The following is a 12,957-nucleotide window of genomic DNA, read 5'->3' as shown; positions in this document are numbered from 1 at the left end:
TGGGCGGGGAAGCGGCACGGTCTCAAGATGGCGGCTCCCACAATTGTGGTCTGAGCGCCGGCAGGGACGACCGCGGCGCTTGTGGCTCCTTTCCACCCGCCCCGGAAGCCGGCCAGTGAAGGGGACTTGGGGGTGTGGGAACCGGGCCGGGGCTCCGCCATTTCCGGCGGGGGAGGGCTACGACTGAGGAAGGGAGGAGAGAGAGGCGGCTCAAGATGGCGGCTCCCAGGGCCTCCCGCCCGAGCCTGTGAGCGGGAGCGCCTGGGCAAATTGTCAGGGCGGCGGGACTCGGCGGCCTCCAGCTTCTCAGGCTTAGACGTTCGACAGTTCCGGGAGGTGTTTGAGGAGACGGGGTGAGCGAGAAGAACGGGAAGAACTGGAGGGACGGAGGGTAGTTAAGATGGCGGCCTCCATAGAGTCCACCGCTGTGTGAGAAACCGCTTCTCCGTGAGAGCTGCCTTAGACGAAAGGGGGTGTGTGTGAGAGGAATCGGGGGGCTCCCTTCCCGCTTGGAGACTTTCTTCCACCGCGCCTTTTGCCGGAACTATGGCTTCGGCCGTGTCGCCCGCCAGCTTGCCAGCGGTGCTCCTGCAGCCCCGCTGGAAGCGAGTGGTGGGCTGGTCGGGTCCAGTGCCCCGGCCCCGCCACGGCCATCGCGCTGTGGCCATCAAGGAGCTCATCGTGGTGTTTGGCGGCGGCAACGAGGGGATAGTGGACGAACTGCACGTGTACAACACGGGTGAGTGCAAAGCCCGCTGGGTTCTCGGCTCTTTCCCTCCCTCCATCTCCTCCCTCTTCCTCTCTGCTCTCTCTTCTCTCCCTCCCCCTCTTTCTCCCTCCCTCTCGCTCTCCTCCCTCCCTCTTCCCTCATCCTCCCCTCCCCCTCCTCCCCTCCCCCTTCTTCTCCTCCTCTCCCCTCTTCCTCTGCCCCCATCCTCTCCCCCCCCACCTGTCCTGTCCTCCCCTCCCCTCCCCTCCCGACCCCTGGCCCTGCCAGCTTCTCCTCCGCTTTTTCCGGCTCTTCTCCCCGAACCCCGCCCTCCGCGTTCTCACACCCTGTGTCTCTCCTGCGTTAGAGCGTCGCTTCTCGTTATTTGGGGGGGGTGTCGCCAGCGGCGGGGACTTGGAGATCCGCCTTAGGCGCGCGGCGGATGTGCCCCCTGCAGGGCCGGGCCCGCGCCCTGCCCCCGCCCGCGCCGCTCCTCCCCGTCTCTAGTGCCCGGTCTGGAGAAATGACCTGCTCTAGATTACAGATCACATTCGCTGCCTCTAGAAAAAGGGAGGGGCAGAGCTGAGCCGCCCCGACGGCTGGGGGGACCGGCTCCCGGGGTATGCCCCTCTGGCATCTACCCCTGCGGCATTTCTCTCCACCTTGCCGCTGATTTGCTCGATCTGGGGCACGTTCTCTGGCAGTGCGCTGGAGGCGGTGCTCCTGCCCGTTAGCTCCCTGCCCCAGCCCTGTGAGGCCGCCGGATGCCCTGAGACCCTCTCTGCCCAGGTGTCACTGAGGTGCCAGCCTGACTTCTGCCCCTCTTCGTGGGAGGAACGTGGCACTGCCCAGACTTGTCACCCTGCCTAGGTCTTCAGGGCAGAAGGCAGACTGTTTTTCACGACAGCTTTGGCCCATGCCTCTCCACGGCCCCCCACCCCCACCCCTGATAACCACTTGGCCTGTTTGCTGCCCGCTAGCACGGGCACGGCCCAGGAGCCTCCCCTAGCTCGGAAAGCTTCCGGCCGTGTGGCTGGAGACAGGTCTGTGAGAGTTCCGGGCGACACCCTGCAAGACGAAGGGTGCAGGAGGAAAGCCTTTCTCCTGCCAACACACGGTGTCTTAGGAAGCAGGGGGCGCTGGGGTCAGTGGTGACCCAGGGTCACCTTCCAGCTCTTTCCCCTTTGCTGGCAGGCACGTTTAGCAAACTCCTTTTTGCTCCATGTCTTTTCTCTCCTGGGGCTCTGGCTGGACTGGGTCCTTGAGTCTGGGCTCTCCCCCAAGCTTTGAGATCGAGCCTGCCCTGGGGCCCTGAAGACCAGCCCTCCTGGGCGCCGGCATGAGGCCTCCCACTGGCCCCCCGTTGCCTGGAGTCTCAGGGCAGAGAGCCAGAGAGCCGGCAGACAGAGCCACCCCAGGGAGAAGTGAGGTTGGAGCTGGCTACCGCCCCCCCACCCCAAGCCTCCCCCACCCCAGGGTGGAGAGAGCCACCTGGCAGTGGCCCTGCACCTTGTAGGCTGGCCTTCCTCTGCGGGCTTTCCCCAGGCTGGCGAATTGCTGGTGCCCCTCAACTCTGTCAGCACCTGTTGCCTCCAGCAGGCGTGAGACTGTGAGGGCGCAGGGTGCTTTGGAGCTTTGGGTGCCAGCCCAGGCAGCTGCGGGTTTCGGGAGTTAGCCCAGTAAGGTTAGGCCAGGGGAGGGAGGCAGCTTCGCAGAGTTAGGTCTGTTTTTGGAGATGTAGTTGACATGAGCAGCAACTCCTCAACTCCTTGGACTGACTTGACTCCAGTAAGGCCTGGAGCAGGCTCCTTGGCAGGAAAATGCAATTTTAGAAAGTAGGGCAGGGGCCTAATTACAATCGCTCCAAAGTCCACCGCTGGCCACTTTCTTTGCTTCCGGGTCACCGCATATTCATTAGCTCATGGAGGTGACCGGGACCACCCTGGCACTTGCTCATCGGCGGTGCACAGAGATACGGTGTGTGTTGTGGGGTAGTTGGCTGGCCACCGACCACTTAAAACTAAGCCCCAGAGTCCACCCGGCTAGCAATTTGGAACCTGTCATCATAAATCCCGGGGGTGACTTCTCAGGGAAGCACCTGGCAGACCCAACTTGCTGTTTGTCGTGGAGTTATTATTGGTGGGATGTGGCCTTGCCCAGCATTGGATAGCCACTCGCGTTTCTTGGGCCTGGGCCAGTTCTGGTGTTCACGGACATGGAGCGGGCTTGCTCTGTCGGGTTTGTAGGCACCTCACTCGATCCACCAGGTGGTCAGTGTTTGCTCTTCAGGAGACTCAACGCCCCCTGCCTACCAGGGCGGCTCAGATGCCCAGCGCCCTCAGCAACCCTGCTTCTGCTCCCCTTGTTGTTGTTGTAATGAGGTCAGCAGATGCTCCTTATCCCCTGCCCGTTGCCCTTTTCCATCTGCAGGATTAGTCCTCAAAAAGACTCCCTCAGCTTCTGGAGGGACATGCGATCTTCAGCATTCCCTGTTGCTAAGAGATAAAGCTTCACAGGGTGTGTTCAGGGGCCGAGTGTACGGGCCTCACTGGCTTGCTGGCAGTTATCTTGACCATCTGAGGATAACGAGGGATTGCCGGTGGAGGGGGTGTGCCTGAGGGAGGGGGGCACCTGAAGAGGGGGGCATGTGTATTTGAAAGCCCGTGTCCTCCTTGTCTGGCCATGTTCAGCACAGTGGCCGTGGGACACCTGACTGGCCTTTGGGAGTCTTAGGTGAGCTCCTATCGCAGTTTGGAACCTGTTGTCATAGATCCCGGGGGTGACTTCTCGTGGAAGCACCTGGCAAACCCAACTCCCTGTTTGGCCTAGAGTTTTTCTTATCGGTGGGATGTGGCTTGGCTGAGCACTTGATGTCCACTCGTGTTTCTTGGGCCTGGGCAAGTTCTGGCGTTGTGGACGTGGAGTGGGCTTGGTGTGCCAGGGAATTTCATGTCCACGTGGCAGAGCTGCTTACCCAGAGGCCAGAGCAGCCGCCCTCCGAGGGCCGAAGGGTGGTGTGGGCCTGCGCTTTCCTCAGGCAGTTTTTGCCTCAGTGGTTCTTCAACTTCCATCGAATGTTAACAGCTGGAAGGAACCTTGGAAAATAGCTAGCGTAACTTCCTCATTTTTGCAGATGAGGAAATTGGGGTCCATGAGGGGAAGTGACAGGTCCAGGGTCACCCCGCCAGCGGTGGCAGAGTCGGGGCTGGAGCGTAGATCTTCAGAGCGAATGTTCCTCCTTCCTGGCTTCTGTTAGCGGGCTGCCGCCCCGTTTCTCTGCTCCTCTAGCAGCTGCTTGGCCCCCGTCTTCCCTCCAGGCCCTCCTCGTTCCTTGTCTCTCATGGTCCCCTCTTCTGTGAAGCCCTTTCCACTCCGCCCCGTCATCGCCTCCTTCTCTGGGCTCCCGAGGGTCACCAGAGACCCGGAGGGCGTGGTGGCTGCGCTGGCCAGCAGAGCCAGAGCAGTGTTGGGGGTGGTCTGATGTCTAGACCCGTGGGGTTACCTGGTTGGTCGTGGGATCCCTAGGAGCGAAATCTATGGACAGTCTGAGTTTTAGGTCAAGTGACCCGAAGTCTAACTTGAATCGCCAAAACAGTCACACCCCTCAGTCAATTCCCAGACTTGAGCCAATTTGCAGCCCCACGGCCCCCTGAAGGAATTGGGGCCAGGTCTTCTTGAGGAAGGATCCTACGACACTGTCCAAAGGGTATACTGTGAATCTTTCTCCCAGCCTTCCCCAAAGGGCCCCACGGCCTTTTGCCAGGGTGACTGTGCGCTTGGAAAGGCAATCACCGGAACGTTCAGAGCGCTCATCCACGGCACTCCCCCGTGTGTGAGGCGTGGGCATCGCCTCTGGGCGAGAGGGGGAGTGTGCACCTCAGCGGGCTGCTCTGTCCCTCCCAGTAACTGCTGAACGTGAGAAAGCAAACAAAAAGGAAGGCTGTCCTGGGTGCAGGCCACCCGTGTCACCTGACTGCCGCCCACCCTCCGTGGGTCTACAAACCGAATTTGCAAAGCATGGAGAGGTGGAGGAGGTTGGAGGTTCTGCCTGCTGGCAGGTCGTCCACCCAGGTCCAGCGCTCGGATGGTCTCCCTTCCCCAAGTTCACCTCCAAGCTGAGGGCCCACCCAGAAAGCAGTGACAAGCCAGAGCATGTTCAGAGTGAGGGACCCAGGCATTGGGTCATCTGATACCTGGCGCGATGGGCTGGAGAGACTATGACTGAGGGCCAAGTGAGAACAGCTGCCACATTTAAGACCATCACAGGGAAGGGAGCACTTGGCTGCGCTATCTCAGGGACAGGCCTCGGATTCGCACGGAAATGGAGAGAGGCCCACTGATTGTGGCTTTGCACCAGAAAGTGTACTGCCTGGCAGGATTGTTCTAGAGCTAGATCGTCACCTTGTGGGTCCCTTAGAATGATCTGGTGATTGTGAGCTTTGTCCCAGCCCAGCCAGTATCCCTAACCTTGTCCACCAGGGGGTCCAGGGCAGAGGGTGGCGGGGGGCTCCCTGCGCGTGATCCCGTAGATGGGCCAGTGTTGATCGTTTTGACTTACATCAGTGGCAAGGGTCTCATCTCTCTGTTTCGCTCTGCTTCCCCTCCTGGGCTGTTTGTCAAATGAGGGAGGTGGACCTAGGCCTTCACCAAGGCTTCTTTCAGCTGTCATGCCATAGCTTAGAAGAAGCTCCTTCCAGGGACTGTGGCGTCCTCCCCAGTTGGTGCAAGGTTGATTTGCCTAGGCATGGAAAGATGTTGCTTTTCCTGGCTTGTTTGTGCACTAGAATGGGGATGAGGCAGAGGACCGGGCTTTGGGGGCGTGCGTGCGTGCGTGCGCGCGCAGGCAGTGCATACGTACTTCACCGTTACTTTAGGAAAACGGTAGAGGTCGGGAGAAGAGGTTTGGTGCTGGGTCTCCTGGCGTCCTAGTGACTCAGCCAAGTGGCCGAAGCTCTAAAGAGCCTGTGAAATGAACCTGCGCTTGGGTAGGGTGGGCCTCCTTGTGACTCGGGGGAGGCCGTAACTGCCTAAGAAGGGGCATAGTAAGGCTTTAAGCCGAATTGCATGTTGGGCCATGCAGGGTGACAACATAGGCCCTGGGTCACCCAGGATGCAGTGGGGGGCATATTAGTGACCCCGGACGGCCGCCTTTCCCCCCATCCATCCCATGTGAAAGGCAAGGCCAAGAACAGCGTCCAGTTGCCACTGGGGCTGCCCCTGAGAGCGCCTGGGTCTGTGGAGATGCGCGAAGCCTGTCTCCACACGAATGTCCCAGCCTTGAGTGCGGTCCTAGCTGGTGAGCCGTGCCAACTTGCAAGTCGTGTGGCAAGTCCTTGTCCCTCAGAGGAGGCGTGTGGAACCTCCTCTGCCTCCCCCAGACAGCCAGCTTCCTGGGAACCAGAGTCTTGGAGCCTTCCCACAGTCCTCTTGCTCAGATTGGACCCAAACCGCCTGAGGGCCACGGATTGAGATTTGCCTCCGGCCGGCAGTTTTGCATTTAAGAGAGCGGGGAGTGCCCTCTAAGGAGTGGCCCTGGAAATCTGGTGTAGTGGGCGCGACTCCCCCAAAGACCGGGGTGCTCTCCCCCAGGGTTCTCCAGGGAAGCCGGGTGCACCAGCAGGAAGGACATGGAAAGCAGGGACATAGGTGTCTGATGAGGAGCAGGGACCCCTGTGTCCTCGCTGTCCATGTCCTGCCTGCCCAGGGCCCTGCTGTCTGGGGGCAGCATGGGGGTGCCTGTGTTCTGTGATGAGGCAGTTAGGGTCTGGTTCACCCTCCTTTGTGGTCGCTCCATCCTACCCCCAGCTAGAGATGAGGGGCTTCCGAGAGGCTGCAAGACTGTCACGGAAGCTCACGTACTGCTGTCCCCGCCACCTCTGACTTACAAGAACGTTCTGGAGTGGCGGAGGCATGGGGGCAGGTGGGGGAGGGGCAGTGGCATTACCAGTGAGCTGTGGACCATCACCTAGGAGACGAGGCTGCGGCCTGGGGAGGTTAGAGCACAAACTGAGGATCCTCCAGCCTCCTACTCCCATAGCGCCACCTGGCAGAGGGAAGGCACGTCCGGCAGCTGTGGCTGCCGGGACAGTGTAGAGGTGCACTGGAGGCCCTGGCTGTCCAGAGCCCCTGGGGCAAGGCGCTGGGGCCACAGCCAGGGTATGCTGGGTCTGCGGAGTTGGTGTGTAGTGATCCGCCGACTAGCTGGGGAAGGAAGTCAGTGGGCAGCTTCCCAGAGCGGACGAGTTATCTTGGTCAGCGCCTTCCTGCTTGTTTAGATGACCTTGACAAGGAGCGAGGTGTTCGCAGGCTTTGTGGGGCGGCCAAGTCCAGGGTGACACCACACCCTGAGAAAGAGGGTTCTTGTCTCAGCCCCTCCTTTCCCTGACACCCCCTTTGAAGTCCAGGGGCCTTGAGGGGTAGGAGGGAGAGGAGCAACCCTGGAGACTTTGGCTTCTGGGAGCTCCTGTGTTCTGACTTCAGCTTCCTCTTGTCTCTCAGCGACCAACCAGTGGTTCATCCCGGCAGTGAGAGGGGACATTCCCCCTGGGTGTGCAGCCTATGGCTTTGTGTGTGACGGGACCCGCTTACTGGTGTTTGGTGGAATGGTGGAGTATGGGAAATACAGCAACGACCTCTATGAGCTCCAGGTAAGGCCTGGCTTAGAGTCCCTGGCACCTGCTTCCTCCTTCACACCTGGGTGGGGTAGGGCCCATCTCCACAGGCACCAGCAGGGGTCACGGCCCTGGGCTCGCACCCTACTGACTTGGCCCCGATGGCCCTCTCATGGTGCTCCTCACGACGTGGCCTGGGTTTGGAATGAGAGCGAGGAGGCGGATAGAGCTGTTACATGTTGTGACGGACAGCCTGGAACCTTCTCAACCTCAGAAGGCACATCCCTCCCCCCAGACCAGCTCTTTCCCACACAGCAAGGTCTCGGGGACCCGGCAATGGCAGCCTGCTCGGCCTAGGCCTCAACCGATGCTTCTTCATTTTGCAGGCCAGTCGGTGGGAGTGGAAGAGGCTCAAAGCAAAGACGCCCAAAAATGGGCCCCCTCCGTGTCCTCGGCTTGGCCACAGCTTCTCCCTCGTGGGCAACAAATGCTACCTGTTTGGGGGTCTGGCCAATGACAGCGAGGACCCTAAGAACAACATTCCAAGGTGAGGCTTTTCCCTTCCCCGTAGATCACACACATGAAGGGTGTGCTCGCATCTGGCCGGGGTGCTGGCATGGTGAAATGTACTTGCCGACTAGCTCCACCTCGGCCAAGTCCCTTCACGCTGTGGGTCGCTGCCGCCGCCGCCGCCTCTGTACAATGAGAAAATTGAACTAGGTGCAGTCTGAGGCCCTTCCCAGCTCTGAAACCCATTGCCCTGAGGGAGCTTGGTGGGAGGGGGCCAGCCGTGAGGGAGCAGCACGCTTGGGCATGGGGTGGTCCCTGCTCAGAGCCCCGTTCGCGAGTTGCTTTCCTTCTCTGCCTTTACAGCCTGCGAGCTTAGTGATTGGGATTTTCCAAGGCACTTGGCCAGCAGGCCTTTCCATCTGGAGGTAGCCCCAAGTTGACGCCCCCTTGTGCTCTGGGAGGCCCTGGTATAATGCCCAGCTTTGTGTGCCAGGCAGCCACGTACCCCCATTCCACTGTCCCTCTCGGACTCGCTCTCCCCTTCGGGGGCTTCTGTCGGTCCCTCTCTCGGGAGTAAGGGCAGAAGGAGAACTTGGCGCCCACACAGCTTCCCGCTTTTGCAGGGAGCCCGATGTTCACTGACAGGTGTTCCATGACATGTCTGGCACGAGGAGGTGGGCTTGCCGTAACTGATCTTTCTTTGTCAGGTACCTGAATGACTTATACATCCTGGAATTGCGACCAGGCTCTGGAGTGGTAGCCTGGGACATCCCCATCACTTACGGGGTCCTGCCCCCGCCCCGAGAGTCACATACTGCTGTGGTCTACACTGAGAAAGACAACAAGAAATCCAAGCTGGTGATCTATGGAGGGATGAGTGGCTGCAGGCTGGGGGACCTCTGGACCCTCGATATTGGTAAGAAGCTGGGTGTTCATGCCCCAGTGTCCTCGGTCACCAAGCTAGTCTGCCTGTTGGCTGGTACCTTGGGTGGCTGTCATTGTGTGGTGAGCTGGGCTCACTGGGAGATGGTGTGGCCGTTAGCTTTCCTGCCGTCCTGGTGGGAGATCACCCTGGGTTTGGGTGCTGTTATCTTTGGCCCGAGCTTCCGGTGTTGCTTGCAAGAAAGCAAGTCTCAGCTGGCTGAGCTGTTTGATCTGCTAACCTATAAGAGAGTAAGGTGAGAGACTGATACTGTTCCAGAATGGCGTTCTCTAGATTTGGGGAGCAACAGTCCCTGTTGACTCTTCATTGGTCAGACTAGCCAGCACGGCCCAGGGATAATTTCCAGAGCCCTGAAGCCCTCTTACGAGCAGGGGTGCTCTGGTTCACCCCTGGGAGCCCAGCACCTAGGACATTGCCTGGCTCGCGGTGGGGCTCGGCAGATATTTGAAGAAATGATATGGCTAGGAAGGTCACGAAAGTTTGGGAGACGCTGTAATCTGGCGATTGCAACCACAAGGAGGGGGACCGCTGTAGGGAGGCCAGGGAGCCCCCGTGTGTGCTCCAGTGGGGGTGACTCCCTCTCTCCTGTCGGTCTGTGCAGAGACGCTGACGTGGAACAAGCCGAGCCTCAGCGGGGTGGCGCCGCTGCCTCGGAGCCTTCACTCGGCTACGACCATTGGAAACAAGTGAGTGCGTCCCGCCTGCTTGCCCCCTGCCGTGCCGCGCTGCCCCCAAAGGGCCCACAGTCTGTTTCGACAGTCCCTAAGACCCGGGGAGTCCTCTTTCTGGAGGGCCTGGGGCTTAGCCCTATCTCCTCATCTCCATTACGACTCTAGGGGGGACTAAGGAGACACAGACCTGGGATGGAGGGCTCCACACACACAAGCCCAGAGCGGTAGAAGGGCAGAGACTTGTAGCTCCTCTCTGCAGGCAGCTGGGTTTCTGTGTAACTGTGAGGCCCTGAAGGCACTGTAAGAAAGGTGGGCAGTGAGGGGCGCTCTCAGGGAGCTCAGCACTGGGTCCACGTGGGGCCGCCAAGCAGGAGAGGGCCACATCAGCCTAGGCCTGGGGGGACTGGGATACGCGACTCTCCTGGGGAGAGCCTGAGAGCCGAGCACGTGGAGGAATTTTGGGGTAGCAGAGGCGGCCTCTAGCTTGGCACCCCCTTCTCCAGTCCTACCCTGTTCTTCCTTTGCCCCTCCCAGAATGTACGTGTTTGGTGGCTGGGTGCCTCTCGTCATGGATGATGTCAAAGTGGCCACACACGAGAAGGAGTGGAAGTGCACCAACACGCTGGCTTGTCTCAACCTGGGTATGGCCTCCTCGGGCTGGGGGTGTCCTCAGTGCTGCAGGGAGGCCGGCCGCGACACCGCTTCAGCCCCAAGAGCTTTCACTGGGGGAGCTTGTTAACCCCACTGAGGCCTCTGCCGGGTGGGCCGGTGACTGTGCTCCCGCTACTCCATGACATGTAGTGAGGGCGCAGAGCCTCCCGAAGTGCAGCACACCCCTTTGTTTGTGGAACCGGCTCTTCGTACACGCGGTGCGACACCCGAAGGAACAAAAGAACGCAGCGCGGCGGAGCCTCTCCTGCCTCCTAATTCTTCTCTGAGGCAGCTGCTTGGAGCGCTGGCCCGGCTCCTCCTCCCCTCAGAGGTTTTTGACAAATACAAGCACTGGCTATATAGTCCCTTTTTTTTTTTTTTTAAACAAACGGTAGCACGCAGTACGCAGTTCTGGGCTCGCCTCCCATAGTCCTGCACGGCGAGGAGCCGCCTCTTTTTTTCATTGCTGTAGTGGCATCAGCTAATGTCCTGGCACCATCGTCACAAACCCAGCAGGAGAATCACCGTCAGAGATAGGACTGAGCCACCCCGCGGAGGTGGTACCCACGGAGGTGCCCGCAGCTCGGGCCTCTGGCAGACTCTGATAGGGGAACGGGGCAGTTCCGTGGCGCTTAGATGCTCAGTTTTTCCTTTGAGTGACGTTGCAGAGTTTTTCTCACGCTTACGTTCCGTGTCTGGCTCTTGTTCTGTCAGTTGCGCTCCCCTTTATCTGTCTCTTCGTGCGGGTCGTTTATATTTGACATGGAAGGAGTTCAGCCGTTGGCCAGGCTGCATGTCGAGTGTTTTTCCCAGTTTGTCATTTGTACTTCACATTTTTAGTTTTCATGGTGCTTTTTGCCATGTGGAATTGTTTTCTCGTTTAGGAATATCGTAGGACTTCCTGGTTTTAATTCCCCGTCTCTGACAGCAGAAGACCAGAAGGCGACCCTTCAGGGTCACAGGTTTCTTCCGTTCTCCCTGGTGACCCCTTGTCCGTCCTCCCCCAGACACCATGGCCTGGGAGACCATCCTGATGGACACGCTGGAGGACAATATTCCCCGGGCTCGAGCTGGGCACTGTGCCGTAGCGATCAACACTCGCCTGTACATCTGGAGTGGGCGGGACGGCTACCGGAAAGCCTGGAACAACCAGGTCTGCTGCAAGGACCTCTGGTACTTGGAAACAGGTGAGGTCCCCTGCTGTGAAAGGAGCCTCGCGTGGACTGCACCCAGCCTCGCCTCCTCTCTCCTTACCAGCTGTGTTCTCTTACAGAAAAGCCACCGCCCCCGTCCCGGGTACAGCTGGTGCGTGCCAACACCACCTCCCTGGAGGTGAGCTGGGGGGCAGTGGCCACGGCCGACAGTTACCTTCTGCAGCTCCAGAAATATGACATTCCTGCCACCGCTGCAACTGCCACCTCTCCTACCCCAAATCCGGTCCCGTCGGTGCCTGCCAACCCCCCCAAGAGTCCCGCTCCTGCGGCAGCGGCCCCTGCCGTGCAGCCCTTGACCCAGGTGGGCATCACGCTCCTGCCCCAGGCCGCCGCCGCACCCCCAACCACCACAACCATCCAGGTCTTGCCGACAGTGCCTGGCAGCTCCATCTCCGTGCCCGCCGCAGCTAGGACTCAAGGTGAGCTGGCGCCTGGGGGCACTGGAGGGGCGGGCGTGCCTGGGTGGGGCTGCGAGGCAGGCAGCGTGCGCGCGGCCCTCAGGGACCGTCTCGTTACTCGGGAGAGGGGAGAGCTCAGCCCTGCCATGGCAAAGCTGTCCTCTGAGGGCACCAAGAAGAAGCATCCAGAAAGCACAGCAGACAGATATGAGGCATGTAGGCCCATGCTGAACTCAGCCGCGGGGCTGGTCAAAAGGGCTCGTTGTCCAGCACTGGGCCAAAGGGGCCTTGCTGCCCCCCTGTGTTCCCTGGGGCTCTGCTGACACCCGCCTATTCTCTTGCCAGGTGTCCCTGCTGTTCTCAAAGTAACCGGGCCTCAGGCCACCACAGGAACCCCGCTGGTCACTATGCGACCTGCCAGCCAGGCTGGGAAAGCCCCCGTCACTGTGACCTCCCTGCCTGCGGGCGTGCGAATGGTCGTGCCCACACAGAGCGCCCAGGGGACGGTGAGCCACAGGCCAGTGGGTAGGGACAGGGCGGGGCTCAGTGAGAGGAGAGGCTGGCGGCCTGGGGTTTGAGCCCGTGAGGAAAGAGCTGTATCTGACTCTGTGCTCTTTAAAAGCAATCCCAAGTTCCGGGCAAACTCCAGGTGTTGGGGTTCCTGTGTTTGGTCGATGGTAAGAGCCCCCCCCAGGTTGGGGGCAGGAGAGCAGGGCCAGCTGTCCGGAAAGCCGGGGGGGGGGTGCCGCTGCCTAGAGGAGGGCTGTGCGCCTTAGCAGGGTCTGCAGGGAGAGCAGATGGCACCCCGTCAGGCCATCCCCCGTGGCTCCACCACGGGACTGACGGCACCATTCTCCCCTCACAGGTGATTGGCAGCAACCCGCAAATGAGTGGAATGGCTGCACTGGCGGCGGCGGCGGCCGCCACGCAGAAGATCCCTCCGTCCTCAGCGCCCACGGTGCTGAGTGTCCCGGCAGGTACCACCATTGTCAAAACTGTGGCCGTGACCCCTGGCACTACCACCCTCCCGGCCACAGTGAAAGTGGCCTCCTCGCCCGTCATGGTAAGTGTTTTGAGGGGCTTCTGGTCACTGCGCTCAGCCAGCCAGCTCCCTCCTTCTGGGCTCTGGGCCCAGGCTTGGGGGCTGGTGTTCGCCACTGGCCGCTGGGGTGTGAGGCCTCCGCTTGGTCGTCCAGTCCCTCCCAGGGTCGGTGAAGGACAGGAGAGCTGAGCTCTTCCACGGGTGGGGG

At 60.4% G+C, this 12,957-nt stretch overlaps 1 protein-coding gene across 1 annotated transcript in view; it reads left to right on the top strand.

Annotated features, from left to right (window-relative positions):
* Positions 1-12,957, top strand: part of HCFC1 (host cell factor C1) — a 21,635-nt gene continuing 8,678 nt past the window's right edge. The window contains exons 1-10 of the mRNA XM_004390577.2: positions 1-739; positions 7,208-7,356; positions 7,707-7,867; positions 8,538-8,746; positions 9,375-9,459; positions 9,979-10,085; positions 11,103-11,282; positions 11,369-11,728; positions 12,053-12,213; positions 12,573-12,776. Of these exons, the coding sequence (XP_004390634.1) occupies positions 547-739; positions 7,208-7,356; positions 7,707-7,867; positions 8,538-8,746; positions 9,375-9,459; positions 9,979-10,085; positions 11,103-11,282; positions 11,369-11,728; positions 12,053-12,213; positions 12,573-12,776 (1,809 nt within the window). The 5' untranslated portion in view covers positions 1-546. The remainder of the gene's footprint in view (positions 740-7,207; positions 7,357-7,706; positions 7,868-8,537; positions 8,747-9,374; positions 9,460-9,978; positions 10,086-11,102; positions 11,283-11,368; positions 11,729-12,052; positions 12,214-12,572; positions 12,777-12,957) is intronic.

Source organism: Trichechus manatus, unplaced genomic scaffold, assembly GCF_000243295.1.
Source record: "Trichechus manatus latirostris isolate Lorelei unplaced genomic scaffold, TriManLat1.0 scaffold00309, whole genome shotgun sequence".
Lineage (NCBI taxonomy): Eukaryota > Metazoa > Chordata > Mammalia > Sirenia > Trichechidae > Trichechus > Trichechus manatus.
This window is presented reverse-complemented; position numbering and strand designations above follow the sequence as displayed.